The sequence below is a fragment of the Octopus bimaculoides genome, chromosome 14 (assembly GCF_046866305.1).
Source record: "Octopus bimaculoides isolate indiv1 chromosome 14, ASM4686630v1, whole genome shotgun sequence".
NCBI lineage: Eukaryota > Metazoa > Mollusca > Cephalopoda > Octopoda > Octopodidae > Octopus > Octopus bimaculoides.
Window position 1 is genome coordinate 40,038,257 of NC_142941.1, and position 17,500 is coordinate 40,055,756.

General features: G+C 33.3%; 2 protein-coding genes and 1 long non-coding RNA gene across 8 annotated transcripts in view; 1 reads left to right on the forward strand and 2 right to left on the reverse strand.

Moving 5' to 3' along the window:
- The window catches only part of LOC106872391 (protocadherin beta-15), a 26,567-nt gene extending 22,728 nt beyond the window's left edge, over nt 1-3,839 (reverse strand). For all 4 annotated transcript variants that reach the window (XR_008265553.2, XR_008265555.2, XR_008265554.2 and 1 more), the window contains exon 1: nt 1,410-3,839. Coding sequence is in view for 1 of the 4 variants with exons in the window: in XM_052973121.2 (XP_052829081.2) it covers nt 1,410-3,839 (2,430 nt within the window). In the remaining 3 variants the exon portion in view is untranslated. The remainder of the gene's footprint in view (nt 1-1,409) is intronic.
- Nucleotides 1-17,500, forward strand: part of LOC149132703 (uncharacterized) — a 63,579-nt gene that overhangs the window by 45,675 nt on the left and 404 nt on the right. For 2 of the 3 annotated variants that reach the window (XR_016244304.1, XR_016244306.1), the window contains exons 2-4: nt 3,231-3,311; nt 3,550-3,852; nt 16,375-17,500. The exon at nt 16,375-17,500 is cut by the window's right edge and continues 404 nt beyond it. This is a non-coding gene — a long non-coding RNA (uncharacterized LOC149132703). The remainder of the gene's footprint in view (nt 1-3,230; nt 3,312-3,549; nt 3,853-16,374) is intronic. The other variant, XR_016244305.1, reaches the window with a different exon arrangement.
- Nucleotides 3,761-17,500, reverse strand: part of LOC106872376 (protocadherin gamma-C3) — a 257,426-nt gene continuing 243,686 nt past the window's right edge. Inside the window, exon 6 of the mRNA XM_089362713.1 lies at nt 3,761-3,888. The gene's annotated coding sequence lies outside the window, so the exon portion shown is untranslated. The remainder of the gene's footprint in view (nt 3,889-17,500) is intronic.

The following is a 17,500-nucleotide window of genomic DNA, read 5'->3' on the forward strand; positions in this document are numbered from 1 at the left end:
TGTAGAAAAGAAAGAGTATGAGGGAGAAGACATAATATAGCTAACTCTACGGCACAAAAGATTTGATATGATTTAAATATCACAGAATGCTGTTGCCACATTATGAGAGGTTGATCTGACAAAAAACTTCTGACTTAAGACAAGAGATGCTGACAAATCTCTTGTTTACTCAAATGAGTAAAAGAGACATGAAAGAATAGGAAAGTGGTTGTTGGCAACTTTATCCATCACATTTGAGATGTTGTTACTGAAGCCCAGATCAATCCTGATCAAACAGATTTATGATGAAGGCCGTTCCAATCATGACCATCACATCTTTTTTTACATAGAAGGAACCCAGGACCACATCATCTACAGTGTTCTTTTCTAAGATGGTAAGGCACAATTTGAAGGGATTTAGTTGCTATTCCTAACAGGCCAAATGATTATATAGAAGCTCCTTCATTGGCCTATACTCTGATAATAGTTTGCAGGATCAGAGAAGTAGACGTTTTTTAGGTACAGCTTTTTACAGTATCCTACATTTCTGTAAGTCAGTTTTAGTTGTACAAAGAAAGAGAAAAGTTAAAGAATTTAGCAGATTGCAATTCAATGACTGAAAAAAGTAAAAGAATAAAAGAGAGTAACTAAGTTTGAAATTGCAGTTTGAGAGAGGTAGCATGAACATTTTGAAGACTGACTGCCTTGTAGCAACTAAAGCTTGATTTGAGGCAAATCAGCTGGGGTTAAGTAGGGAAGAGGTTTCAAGTGATACCTTTATGACGTCAAAATATATTGCTTCAAACCATTTTGTCTTTTGCACTACACATGTAAATAATTTGTTCTCAGAGAATAAATTATCATCTGAAATTTGTGTGAATTTATTTTCAGTTTAACAAGTTTACTTTCTAACTAATCTTAACTTCAGATACTGGAGGAGGTGATTGCTTTTCTTATGTGTACCAGTTCATAGTAATTATGGTTAGATATCTAAAGTTAAGTACAACTTGATTTTGATTATGGTGAAGAGCCTGTTTATGTAAAATACTTCTTCAAGATATATCATTTTATTAATTACAATATAATGACTTTAATTTGCTTGGATTAAGTAGTGTTGCTTTAAGTTTTAATTAAGAAAGATAAAAATGCAGCACATTTTCATTTGTAAGAATTGCTGATAAATTATTACAGGTTAATTGTTATTATCAATTGCTTAAAAGTATTCTACACAGAGTTGTATATATAGAGTGAGTGAGAAAGAGGAGAGGGAGAAAGAGATTGATAGATAGATAGATAGATAGAGAGAGAGAGAGAGAGAGAGAGAGTGGTGGAGGGAGACAAACATATGAACAGATCAATATAAATGCTCATATACATATAAATCATACAAATGTACAAATATATTATTAATTGCATAAGACATGACTTACCTGAAAACTTCCTCCTCGACTGGTAGAACAATACATTCCTGAAAGTGAATTTTTTTTGTATGGTAATGCATACTCAGGATGAGATTGTCTTCCTAATCCAGAGGGCAGAGAGCTCCGATTCTTGCTAAAAGATGTTGCCACGGGGACGGGGACATCATACTGAAGTGTCATTTGTTCACTATCATATCCAGGCTGTCTACTGGCACTCATACTTTTGTTAGCAGTATTTACGTTTGCTCTGTAATTTGTGTTTCTCTGGTGGTTTCTCCGTACAATACACACTGTTATTGACACTACTGTAGCTACTGATACTATCACAGCTGCCAATAAAATAATTATTACAAGATTAATGTGGATTTTATCATCTGATTTGGTGTCTGGTGGAGTTAACATTTTAGATGTCTTATTACTAACTGTAAGTGTCAAGGATAAAGTAGTTACTGTTGATAAAACTGGGATACCACTATCCTTGACTATGAATTTCAAATCATATGATCCAGCATCATTTTGGTAAACTGTTCGAGAGAATGACAATACACCCGTGTAAGGATTAATGGTAAATAACTGCTTATCGTTACCACCTAAAATTTCATATCTGAGAAAAGCATTCACATGACTGTCCCTGTCTGAGGCTCTCAAAACAGTAATATCTTTTTTACTCTGTGGATGGTAATAAATATCCAAGCTGAAAGGGTTAACACTAGGAAATGTAAAATATGGGGCATTGTCATTTTTGTCCATGACTTCAATGATGACATTGGCTGTGTTGTTTAATGACGGTGTTCCATTGTCTTTGACAAAAACCTGAAAATGGTATATTTCTTGTTGTTCTCGATCCAGTGATTGTGTTGTTGAAATAAACCCAAAATTAGAAATTTCAAAAGGAAGTACATGCTTGTTTTTATCTAATAAAGAGTATGATAGTTGCCCTCCTTCCCCAAGGTCTTGATCTGTCACATTAATGAAACCAATAGGGAAGAATGGCTTCTCATTTTCATAAGTTAGAAATTTAAACAATTCTTTTGAAAAATGAGGTTGTACATCGTTAATGTCCATTACTTGGATGGAAAAATTTCTCTCCGTTTTCAACGATGGAAATCCTTTGTCTTGGCAACTAATTGTAAAATTGATATAGCTTTCAGTTTCTCGATCCACTGGATTCTTGACAACAACTTTATATTTCATTTTTCCAAGACTCTGCAGCAGAAACTTATCATGTTTAAGGTCACAAGTAACTTCTCCATTCTGTCCAGCATCATTATCTGTTACTTTAACAAAAGCAATAAAACTGCCAACTTTAATCCCTTCTGAAAATCTTGCTGTTATTCCTGTCGATTTGGAAACAAATTTAACATCAATCTGCGGTGGATTATTCTGTTGGTTTAGAACATTCACTAAAACTGTTGCAATGGAGCTCAGTGGTGGACTACCATGATCTCTAGCTTCAATAAATAATTTGTATAGAAGTTTTTTTCGTTGACCAAATGTCTTTACTAAAAATATCTCTCCTGTATTTTCATTCAATGCAAAATTTGATTTAGCTGCATCTGATGTTTTAGAACTGAAATAGTATGAAACCTGGCCATTTTTGCCTGAGTCTAAATCACTAGCAGATACTTGTGCAACCCGCATATCTTTGTGATAGCCATTATTTACAGAAACATTGTACAAATTCTGAGAGAAGTGGGGTGGGTTGTCATTGACATCAGTAACTGTAATAAGAACATTTAAATGGCCTTCTTTTGGTGGGGAGCCACCATCTCTGGCAATAACTTTTAACATGTAAGTGTCCTTTTTTTCTCTGTCTAATTTATTTTCAAGAGTAATTCCAAGTGAAGAGGATCCATCCACTCGTTTTGATTCAGATAAAGTGAATGGTTCACCATCATGCTTTTCTAACTGGTAGGTAATCTGAGAATTTATAACTCCAACATCCTTGTCAATAGCATTAGGTATTGATTTTATCATTCCTTTTCCATCACCTTCGTCAAATTGAAGATTGATCTGTTTTTTGGGGAATACAGGCTTATGATCATTAGCATCTTCAATAATTACTTTGATTTCTAATAACTTGATAAAAGATTCTTCCTTTTGAACAGCTACATCAACCATTCTGAAACATTCAGTGTTGTATTTACAGAGAGATTCAGCATCTAACTTTTGGCCAGTATACAATTTTCCTGATTTAAAAACTGTAAATAATTGATTGCTACTGTTTACATCTTGTTCTAACTGGCTGAAGCTGACCAAACCTAATTCTTCAATTAGAACATTGTTTATCAAATGAACATCAGAACCAATGTCCCCTACATAAGTGCCTGAGTTTTGACCTTCTTCTACATGATAAATAAAGTCCACACAGCAAGACTTATGTAACAAAAACATCATCAGACAGACTTGTATTAACATGCTTCTAAGATGAGTCTTCATCAGCAACCAACAGGTAAAGTTTTGTTTTAAGTTGTAAATTGAAATAATTCTGAAATAAAAAAAAGAAAGACATGACAATTTATAAAGATAATTTGTATTCAAATCACTAGTATTAGACATTCAAATGTATTTTAAGTCTTATACACACACACACACACACACACACACACACACACACACACATGTATATATTCTTATCAGCATATCAGCTTATCACACATTTATGTGTATATATATATATATATATATATATATACATATATAGTGGTGCCCCAGCATGGCCACAGCCTTAGGGCTGAAACGTATAAAAGAATAAAAGATTTTATATACACATACACACATATATGTACATGTGTGTGTGTGTGTTTTTGTGTGTATCTGAGCATGTCTGTGAATGCCCAGCTTTTGCTGACACACATTGTTGTCGAGAAAAATGTAATCTTAACAAATGGCACTTTATGAACAAATTTCCTTGAAATATTTGTTTTGCACTGAGCAGCATCATAAAAAAAATCAGTGAACCAGTGACTGCTCCATTCGAAACCTGTAAGCAACGATGTTATCATCAATTGCAATAGAAAATAGTTACAATATAAAATAAGTTTTACTTCTGAAATGTCAGACAAACCCACATCATGGTAAGAAATGCAAAGGAGGGCAGCTTTGTCCACTTAATCACTTCACCAGAACTGATTCCAGAGACAGGGTCCAGTAATGAACCTAAAATAAATATGCATTTATGCTAATGGCAGTGCCCCAACATGACCATAACCTCTGGTTGAAACTGATAGAAAAAGTATTAGAAATAATTCAATATAAAACTGTAACACAGCTCATTGACAGCCTTTATTTGTTATTGTTTAAGTCAAGATCAGTTATGACTGAGCAAGTTTGTGATTATAAAGCATCCCAGCCATGGCCATCCACTTTTTATGTGTAGCAGGAACTACATTGTCTTATGCATCATTCTATATTTAACCCTCTTAATACCAACCTGCCTGAGATTGACCCATGCTTTATGGTACAAGCTTCATATTCTAAAGTATTGTAACTTAAAACTGAACATCAAAATTCCACGTTAATTTATTTTGTGAACCCCAGCTTAATAATGATAATGTTATTTTATGAAATTCTTCATCATTTTAATATTGAAGTGGAAAAAACAAAATATATTCCAACAGAAATACGGTGTTGAAAGTATTAAGACATGAAGGTAAAATGTGAGGGAAATTTGGCTGATATTTCTTGCAGGTCATTCAGGAAGCCTCTAGATGCAATTATGTAGAGGCTTCCTCTGCAGGCCTGCAAAAACACAGAATTACTAAATAGAAATCTTGATAACATTTTTGATATGTTAACAGTTATCGTAGTACTTTGAAATGGTATACATAAGCATACTATTAAATATCGAAGTAACTCTACATAATCAAATAACAAATACATTCATTAACAAAAGAAACATTCATCAACTCATTCTGAGTTGGTGTGGGCATGGCTGTGTAGTTAATAAATTTGCTTTGAAAACATATATATATATATATATATATATATATATATATATATATATATATATATATATATATATATATATATATATATATATATGCATATATACATATGTATGTGTGTGTGTGTGTATGAGAGTATATATATATATATATATATATATATATATATATACACATACAAATATATATATATATATATATATATACCTACACAAATACATACATATATATATATATATATATAGAGAGAGAGAGAGAGAGAGAGAGAGAGAGATACATATGTATGCATATATCCATACATGTATGTATATGTGGGGGGGGGGGGTATGGCATGCAACTTTATCTCTGAATTTATCTTAATGCTTGATGATCAGTGCTGGTTTATTTACATCCCTGTAGTAGTTTGTCAAAAAGCCAATAAAATAAGTATGGATGGAAATTTGGTTGACCAAACTCTCCAAATTGTTGCAAAACAGCCACTGCCCAACAATTGAGAACAGTAAAACAATAAAAGAAAATATTTCATTGAATGAACCAACCGGATGCCTCTATATATTCACTCAGCCTGCCTAAGCAACAGGCAAATCTCCCTCAAATCTCACATTACTGCTACGATAAAATGGACGGATGTATTAGATAATGTTGTCTGGCTATACAAAAAGTTACTGTAGTAACAGCTGGGGAGCCTTTTGATCATGTGTCTGCTTGGTCAGAGCTGACCTGGGGTTAAACAACAACAGCTTTCAGTCAATCAATGAAGTAATATATTCTGTTAGAAAAGAAAATTATTGCAATTAAAGTAAAATTTCAGAATTTGTATGACAAATAGCACAAGTAGGTAAATGATACTTTTTAACCTCAAATATTGCACTCAGTTCCACTCACTATCCAACAAAGAACTTTGAAACAAATCAATATTTCTTGTTGTAACTCAATAAATGCTTCATATGTTGAAGCTACCATTCATGGGCAATGTTACATTGAATAGGAACTGGTGGTGAGTGTTATTTTGAAAGAAGGATGGCTTCTGAAATGTTAAGGGGTCAAACACTACAAATTGACAAATGATAGCAAAATTGGAAATTTTCAAAGAATTTAATTCAACAAAAGAAAGATAATAAAAGATGTAATATCAAGGTAGAAAAATAGCAAATGTGCAGTTTCAGTTATTAATTCAGTGCTAATATAATTTGCATCTTGGAAGTTTCATTGTTTCCATATAAAACCAGCAAATGCAAAGAAAGAGAATAAATGTGAGTTTGAACTATATTTAGTTTAGTAATATTTAGGTTACTGTAAATAGGAAACACAGGCCCTCCACCTCTACTTTCATTCTCTCTCTGAACCAGTCTCTATCTCTGTCTCCCCCCTCTCTCTCTCTCTTCCCCTCTCTCTCTCTCTCTCTCTCTCTCTCTCTCTCTCTCTCTTCCCCCCTCTCTCATAATGAGTGCATACATACACCATACACACATGTATATGCATGTACATATGTATATATGATATATCTATATAGATACATACATATATACATACAAACACATATAATTAATCATATTCAATATATATACATATATATTGTTGTTTTTCGGGATGGTCATTTTTTTTTCCCCCAAATAAACACACACACTATATATTTGTTCTTCACTCGTTTATTGCTAATCCTATTCCAACTCATGTCCATTGTCCAGAAATGTTTTGTCACACATCTGTGACTTCCTCAGCAACACTTTCCATCTTCGTGTGTGCTCTTGCTCTGCTTATTCCTTTCGAAACAGAATGAAATAAGCAGACCAAGAGCACATATGAAGATGGGAAGTGCCACTGGGATAAGCAGAGTAAAAGCACACACGAAGATGGAAAATGTTGGTGAGGAGGTCACAGATGTGTGAAGAATGAATATATAGTGTGTGTCTTTATTTGCCCCCCACCCCAAAAAAAACAACCATCCCAAAATACAACAATATCTGTTTCAACACACAACTTCATATCAGGAATCTTGCAACACAAATTCATAAATGTATATATATATATATTTTATAACATTTTATAATATTTTATAATATATATGAATCATTCTGGATATTGCATCGAAATGTTCATAGGTCATTTTCATTATTATAATAAAGTATTTTCAATGGATCAGTTTTGAGGTCTATTTAAAGTCGATATATATATATATATATATATATATATATATATACACAAAAACTCAACTGTGAGTATTTTGCTAAGTTTGTTAACAGATACTATATTCTTTTGCCAAATTTTTGGTATAAAAAAAAAAATATATATATATATATATATAATTTGTCATACATTATAGACATATAATATAAACGTTGCATATACAGGCAGTATGTATGTGTGCCATCATCATCATCGTTATATTTGCATTTGTTTTTCCATGTCGAAATAGGTAAGGTGAAACATTATTAAGGTACAGTTTCCATTGCTGGATGCCCTTCCTGTTCACAACACCCACCAGTTTCCAGGCAAGCAATTTTTTTTGTCAAAGCTGGATATGTTTACGTAGAAGATTGGAGATGGATAATGCTATTTTTGCATTGTTGTCTCTCATTTGAAGTTATCACATGATGTCAGTCATGCTATACGCACACATACACACTCAATCACACACACATACGTGCATATATGGTGAGAGAGAAAGAGAGAGTAGAGGCAGACAGGCAGAGAGAAACAGAGAACTAGCCATATAGATAGATAGATTGATAGATAGATAGATAGATAGATAGATAGATAGATAGATAGATAGATAGATACATGCATACATACATACAAGTATTTATAAACATATATACATATATTAATTTAATAATATATATATATGCATTATAATAAATATCTTATTAAATCATGTGTTAGCGTGTATATATTTAATACTTATTACATTATATCATGTGTGTGCATATGTATGTATGTATGTGTCTGTGTATTCATTTCCAACAAAAGCTGAGAGCAAAGAACTGAGAAAATGAATAGGCATCAAAAGTATTGGCTGATTATGCCAGAGAGATACCATGCTGTCATTGACATGTAGTGTTAATGGCTGATGTACACTATGTGTAAATGTGGCCTGAATTGAAAGTAGAAGGCCTTTGTAGTGGAGATAAACTGTAAAACACTTGAGAAGAAATCGCATTCAGTGGTGTAGCACAAGATTTGGCCACTCTCTGTCGTAGCCAAACTGGTTGCCCTCTTCCTTCAATGTAACTTATCTTTGATTACAGTATATACACATATATAAAGTGGCTGCCTTATGTGGTCCATAAACACCCCACCACTACTATGTCACTGCATATGTTCATATATAGCAGTGGTTCTCAACCATTTTTCACCTACGGACCCCTTTGATTACCAGTTTGCTCTGGTGGAGCCCCCATAGCTATTTGATGTTCAAAAACTAGTTTTATAGATACTTCTTTCAAAATCCCTATTTTGATATTCATGCTTTAACTTGTGGAGATTGAACTATGTAAAACGTTTGAGAAAGAAACCTAGTTGTTTCCTGCCATAAATACAACTAAAGCAAATCTTTTCATGGACCCTTAAAATACTGTTGTGAATCTCTAATTTACTATTTCATATAGACCCCCTTGGGTCTTCCAGAACCTGGTTGAGAACCACTGATATAGGGACAGAATCTGAAACCTATACAAATACCTAATAGTTTTGAAAAATAGTTTATAAGTGATATGGCTGAGATATATATATATATATATAAACATAATTAAGGGATCAGCAAGCATTTGCTTCACAATTGTTGATTTATTAATAAATTAATAAATTGATAAATCTTTACCCTTTTAATTTGTTATATATATATATATATATATATATATATATATATATATATATATATGAGGTAAAATATCTGTGTAAGTTTGTGCATATGTGTATACACATATTTATATCATTAAATTTCTTACGTCAACATTTCTTTGAAGATTTTATATTATTTTTTTTTATATACGTATGCATATATTATTATATGAATGATTGGATGCTGTTGTTTTTATGTGTAAAATGCAAAAAAAGATATATATATATATATAAATAAAGAAAAAGGAAAACAGAACTAATCACTATGTGTAGTCATATTCAGAAATTTCTATTGTATTTTTTGGTGGGGTGACAGACAAATCACTGGTGATATCGAACACCATATGACAGTCAGCCATCTTGTTTATTGCTTTTTCAACCATTGCAAAAGTCCACTAAATATGGCTGTGTCCAACGAGTATAGAACATTAGCATGAAACCATGATACAGATATAATATCACATGCTAAATGCTTATGTGTGCACACATGCACACGTGCACAACTCTCCACTCATATATATATATATTTGTGTATTTATATTGATATACATGTGCATATGAATATACATAAATCATTATTTCAACATGTTTTTGAATGCTGGCACTAGTTAATATGGCTGACGTTGTCTCCTTTCTTAATTAATTAAGAAAAAAAATAACTGGCATAGCTATGTGGTTAAAAACCTGTTTCACAACTGTTTGGTTTGGTTCCATTCCCTCAATGAGGTACCTTGAACAAGTGTCTTGTGCTATAAGGCTTGAACTGACCAATGCCTTGAAAGTGAATTTGGTTGATGGAAACTGTGTGGAAGCCCATTGTATGTATGTATGCATGTGTGTGTGTGTATGTGTGTGTTTGTGTGTCTTAGTGTCTGTTACACCCATCTACCAACTACTTGACAATTGGTGATGATTTGATAATGTCCACATAACATTGTGGTTCAGCAAAAGAGACTGCTTGAATAAGTATGAGACTTTAAAAAATACTGGGGCCAGTTTGCTTGACTAGACCCTTCAAGGCAGTGTCCCAGCATGGCTGCAGTCCAATGACTGAAACAAGCATAAAATTAAAAGATATCTTTCTGAAACATTGAGACTACTTTATTATAAACTACAGTTTTGTTATGTTATAATTTGTATTATGTGATAATCAATTGAAATTCTTATTCATTTAAACATGTTACACCCTAATTATGAAATGATTAAAAGTAGTGAGTAAATAACCTCATTAAGGACATTATGTTGGATTCTGTCTTCTAAATAATATTGTATCTAATTTGATATGTCTATCTAGACCATATGAAGACAACTTTCTAGAACAAAAGAAAATGTGATGTCTCGGGATCAACCTTATGAGTGGATTTGGTAGACAGAAACTGAAAGAAGCTGGTTGTACACTTATGTGTGTGTGCGTATGTATGTGTGTTTGTGCCTGTGTTTGTCCCCCACCACTGCTGCTTGATAAATGGTGTTCGTGTGTTTACATCCCTGTAATTTAGCAATTTGGCACAAAAAAAAAAACACAATAAGTACTGAGGTTGATTCATTTGACTAAAATTTCTTCAAGGCACTGCCCCAATATGGCCACAATCTAATAACTGAAACAAGTAAAAGATAAAAGATAATAGATATAGTTTATTTTAAATTGCTGGGATTAATATTTTTTTTAGACATTGGCTTTTATGGATTTGATGGCAGATTACTTCAAATTTGAATGCAATCAAAAATTTGGTCTCAGTCTAGGACCCTAGAACTTGCTTTGGATAACATTCTAATATCTCATTGTAAGCAACTGAATTCTTTGCTTTTCTCAAGTTTTGGAAGACAATATCAAAATTTGAACATTATTTCAATGTGTAAACAAATTCATCATTGGAGTAGTATATAAAATGTTTGCTACTATCTAACAGATTGAAAATTATGTTCATTTAGATTAAAAGATTTGTTTTCCAGAAGTTCAATATATTTTTAACTTGGCATTCTTTGAAATAGTTTCATCATGCAGAAGGAGTGTTAAATCAACCTGAATTTGTTTTGAAACGTCAAAAGACATGTCTCCATTATAAAAAGAAAACATCATATATTGGCAGAAAAAGATGAAGTTAAGATAAACAACAAGAAATCAATTATACATCTGGAAAGGATGACACTAATAAATGGGTTGTAATGTGAATGGAAGACTGTATACAAGAAACTGAGAAAAGACAGAAAATAAAGAGAAACAAAGGAGCCAGAGTCAACAAGAGAACATCTACTTGTTTCTTCCACCTGCTAAAAATGGGAACCAAAATTCCCTCAGATCTCCACCTTCCCCTGTTAACAAAAAAGTGAAATGTTGTAAATGTAGCATTAGATAAACAATGATGACTAAAAAAAAATAATAATATAAAGCAGAGAATGTTAGCTAGAATGCCTTTGGTCAAATGACTAACGACTCAATCAGAGTTGATAAGAAGCTTAACTCATATGCATGAATGTACGTACACACACACACACGCATATCTAATTTGTAATATAAAATCCTTTACAAGTTCAATTTGAAACAGAAGTGAACAGATGTTCTAACAGATGTTCTAACAGAAATTCGCAGGCCAAGAGACATCATTACTTATTACAACAAAGACTTTCTATCAAATTTTTACTGTTTATGTTGCAGTCATAAATGTTTTACACATAATTTGTATTTAAAACCAAATAGTTGCTTAAGAAACTTCTTCACCACACAACCATCAAAAATTTAGTAAGTGTGCCTGTGAGTTTGAGAAGTTTGATCCCGAACTAATTGGTTTCTGGTTCAATCCCACTGCATGGTACCTTAAGCAAGTGTCTTATAGCCTTGACTGACCAAGCTTTGTGAGTGAAATTGGTAGACAGAAACTGAAAGAAGCCCATCATATCTATGTGTAGTAACTGAACACACCAGTAGAGTTTCAGGTCTCTGCCAGGAATTACATGGGGTCTCATTAAATATTTTCATTTAAGAAGCCAAATTACCCTGAACAAAAAGATTGTGTGTGAAGAAGTGGCCACAAGGCAGCCTTCACAGAGTAATCAAATTGCCATCATATCTTTATGGTAATTCCATTAATTGAAATAAATTGAGATATCTTGATTTTTATTAAAATTATTGATGATTTGGTAGCTCAGTAGGTATGGGTGTTGCAAAGTGGTAATAAGTGGAGGTTTCAAATCTCTTCCAGGAATTACAAAGGTTCTTATTAAATAACATTTTTTTTACGCAACCAAATTTCAGCAAAAAGATTGTTTGTGTGAAGAAGGGGCCATAAAGCAGCTTTGACATAGTAACAAAATCTCCTCCAAATCTTTATAGTAAACCCAATAATTGAAATAAATTTAAATATCTTAATTTTCTTATAAAAATTGTTATTGCTTTGATGGCCCAATAGGTAAGGGTGTTTAGAAATAACAAAATACTCTAGTGGAGGTTTCAAATCTCTGCCAGAAATTACAAGTTGTCTTATTAAATATTTTTATCTAAGCAACCAAATTTTCATCAACAAAAAGATTGTGTGTGAAGAAGGGAGTCATAAAACAGCCTTGACATAGTAACCAAATCTCATTCAACTCTTTGTAGTAAGCCCAATAATTGAAATAAATTTAAATATCTTCATTTTCGCAGTAGAATTGTTGTTGCTTTGGTGGCCTAACAGGTCAGGATGTTTAGAAGTGGAGGTTTCAAATCTCTGCCAGAAATTACAAAAGACATTATTAAATACTTTTATTTAAGCAACCAAACTTCACTCACCAAAAATATTGTGTGTGTGTGTGTGTGTGCAAAGAAGGGGCCACAAGGCAGCCTTCGCATAGTAACCAGATCTCCCTCATATATTTATAATAAATACAATATTTGAAGTAAATTTAAGTATCTTAATTTTCTCATAAAAATTGTTGCTGCTTTGGTGGCCTAGTAGGTAAGGGTGTTTAAAAGTAGTAACGAAACACAAGCAGAGGTTTCTAATCTCTGCCAGGAATTACAAGATGTTTATTAAATATTTTTTTATCTAAGTAACCAAATTTTCATCAACAAAAAGACTGTCTGTGAAGAAGGGAGTCAAAAACAGCATTGAAATAGTAACCAAATCTCATTCAACTCTTTGTAGTAAGCCCAGTAATTGTTGTTGGATGTTTAGAAGTGGAGGTTTCAAATCTCTGCCAGAAATTACAAAAGACATTATTAAATACAAATTTCACTCATCAAAAATATTGTGTGTGTGTGTGTGTGTGTGTGCAAAGACGGGGCCACAAGGCAGCCTTCACATATTAACCGGATATCCCTCATATATTTATAGTAAATACAATATTTGAAGTAAATTTAAATATCTTAATTATCACATAAAAATTGTTGCTGCTTTGGTGGCCCAGTAGGTAAGGGTGTTTAGAAGTAGTAACAAGACACAGGCTGAGGTTTCAAATCTCTGCCAGGAATTGCAGGGGGTCTTATTAAACATTTTCATTTTTTCTCTAGAGATAAAAAAAAAAAATGAAAAATTTTCGTAAGACCCCTTAATACAGGCCCTGGGTAGGATTGAACCTGCCCAGGATGTTCAACGTGGCTGTCAAAGTATGTCTCTACCCACAAGACCACCAAGACACCCAACATTTATGTAGTAAATTAAGAGATATTTAAATCTATCATAACTAAAGATAAAAAAAAACAAAACAAAAACTATCTCGTCACAGCTGTAGCTCAGTAATTAATCCCAAATTGGGGACCTGTTTAGATGCCTTTGTAGGTAAGGACATTGATTAATAAGTAGGGATTTAATGCACTGGGAGAGGGTTTCAATCTGTAATTCTCCCAAAGAATTACAAGAGCAGTGGAGTGCAGGGAGTAAATATTTTATTAAAAAAAAATTTCAAATGTTTATAAACACCAAGGATAGTGTTCCTGGGAGGGATTGAACCTTGCTCAGGATGTGTAATTACCCACATGACCACAAAGACAACAACACTAAAAGCAGGCAAAAAAGAAGCTATTTAAATTGATTTATATATCATATATTTTTTCTTTTACTACCACCAAGATCTGCTCCTGCGGTCAGATTCACCCAGGTTTGTGCCCACAGCTTCCTTGGTCACTGTTCTTCCCTCCTACTCAACCAGGCATCAGAAAGATCTCTATATAAATGGGAGTGTATGTTTGTAAATATGTCATTGAAATGGTATATCCTGAAGAAAAACAAATTTGATTTTCGAAATCTGTGGCTCAATGACAAGGAATTTGGTTATGATTGATCAGAAAATTTAATTTGTCATAAGAAATAACTGTTAGATACCTCAGTCATTTGTCATCTCCTCCTTAAGGTTCAATGTTGAGAACGAAATCATAATTAGCTCATCTACCTGTATTTTCTTTTACCCAATGTGTAATACCTCTACATGATAGCTAGAGCTGGTAGAAATGGAAACAAAAATATCCCTCAGATCACACCCTACTGTCTTATCTATGTATATATGTGTGTATAACAGATTGCTAAAAAGTTCCTGGCTTCAAGTGTATTGCAAGAGGCCTGGTTGGAGACCCGACCTTCTGCATTCTTTCACAGGCCTTAGAAAAACTGAAGGACCACTGCAATAAGTATGTGAATCTGAGAATATGCGTGAATATGATGATTAAAATCATAATTAACTGATATTCCTATATTCTCATTTACCCAACGCCAGGAACTTTACAGCATACCCTCATATGTATGTATGTATATATTCGCCATGTTGGACCACTTATTCTACACATTTTTTTTTCATCCTCTGTCTATATATTTCCTCTTATTCCATTCAAAATGTAAAAGAATTTTCCTATATGTCATCATCATCATCGTTTAATGTCCGCTTTCCAGGCTAGCATGGGTTAGACGATTTGATGAGGACTGGTGAAACCAGATGGCTACACCAGGCTCCAATCTGATTTAGCAGAGTTTCTACAGCTGGATGCCCTTCCTAATGCCAACCACTCCGAGAGTGTAATGGGTGCTTTTACGTGCCACTGGCACAAAGGCCAGTCAGGCGGTACTGGCAACGGCCATGCTCAAAATGGTGTATTTTACGTCCCACCTGCACAGGAGCCAGTCCAGTGTCACTGGCACGATCTCGCTCGAATGTGTTTACACATGCCACAGGCACAAGTGCCAGGAAGGCGACACTGGGCACCGGTGCCATATATATATATATATATAGAGAGAGAGAGATAGATAAAACTTAGTTGGAAGAGGATACATGGCGTTCAATCATATAATAATATAAATAATATATATATATATATATGTATATATACATACGTATATGTACATACATCTATACACACACATATATATATATGCGTATGTGGGCATAGGACATCACAAAACAAACAACAAAGAACGACCTTTCATCAGTTGTTGGTTGTTTTTCTAGTCTCGTATTTGAGCATTTAACAACAATATATGCTTTCGATATATATATATATATATATATATATATATATATATATATATATATATATATGTGCATATGTGTTTAAGTGCATGTTTGTGTTTCTATATCTTGACATTGTGAGATAGTTGTAAATGAAAGTCACTATCATGCAAGCAATGTCATCACTTGTTTCCAGTATCATTCTGCAAAATTATATCTGGCCATGGGGAAATCTAACCTTGTTTGGAAACAGATGATTGTTGGCAACTGGAAAGGCAACCAGCCGTAGAAAATCTCTCTTAATGAACCTCATCCCTTAATAATCATTAAAACGATGTTGATGATTATGCAGTGACTAATATTATTTTAATCATTTTGACAAATATGGCAAACAACATCAGATGTGTTTTGGTCTTATTAAACTTCCTAGGAGAAATATAGAATTCACCGTTCTTACCAAAGTGATGAGACAATCAATAAGTAACTGTACAATATTCTATAAGTGAAGGTATGAATAATTAGTAATAATTAGCTTTTATTTTTCTAAATGAACTCATTAAGGTTAATTATTCAACATCAAATGGAAAAACAGTATTTAAATTAAAAGTTAATATATTCAATGTAGTCCTTTTAACAAGGCTGAAGTTGTCTTCCTTATTCACCCAAATCATTAAAATGGCTAATGTTGTCTTTTACTCATTACATAATATTTCTAATTAGATTTTAATGCTCATCACATTATATTAATACTAACTTGGCAATTATTTTTCTTGCAGATGCTGTCCCCAAAAATGGCCACAGATTTGAGACTGAGAATAAATGGGTAACATTTTGTTCTCATGCATAATGCACACACCTAATTTTTAAGCATTAAGATCAAAGAAAATGTGCATATTATACACAAATAAATACAGTAAACTCAGTGATTTACTTTTTATTAAGATATCACAACACAAACACACACATACGGCTTTCTTAAAATATAAACATCATATAGCTATTAAAGAGAGCATATTTAGGCTTAGATATGAGAGTAAGCATGTGTGGTCAAAATAGGTGATAGATTTTTGACATCGTTGCTGTCATTGTCAACATTGTCATCATCTTCATCATTGTTGTTTGCAGCAGCATTGTTTAGCATCTGTTTTTCACTTTGGCATGAGCTAGACAGTCTGACAGGAACCAGAGGACTTTGCCAGGCACTAGCATAGCTGGAAGGAGGACGGTAGGGGCAGTCCACCCCAGGTGACACTTTGAAAGGGGTGGCACTTTTCATCTTGTTGAAGGCTATTGCTGTAGGCAATATGTGCTTTTTGTGGGGTTCGGGACCAGTAAACAGAAGAGCCACCTTGGCGGCACACACTCTAGCTGAGCTAGTGGTGCCAGGCTCCAATGTCTGCTTTGGTATGGCTTCTCTGGCTAGATACCTTTCCTAGCACCAACTACTCTACAAAGTGAACTAGATATTTTATTACAGCACCAACGGTAGTGGAGTCATCAAGTAACCTGCAAGACAAGATCCCTCAACTGAGTGTAGGTGAAGTATTGAGGGAGATAGCTTCATGCCAGGCGTTGAGTGGTTAAAGCATGATAGAAGAACAAAAACAGGTGTCTTGCTGAAGAGGAAAGGAAGGACTTCCCCTGCTAGAAGTAGAGAAAAGAGATGTAAGGGTGTTTCCTCACTGTGCAAGGTGAATAAAAGAGAAAAACAGAGATAGAGCAGTAGTTCTCAACTGGGATCCATTTGGCCCTTAGGGGGTCCATAAAAGATTTTGCTGTTAAAATTTATCTGCAATAAATTTGTTATACTTCTACAATGCACAAAATTATTTTAACAATTTTTTAATACAATTCCTAATAATATTTAATCATAAAAATATAATATGATTTTTTTTTAAACAT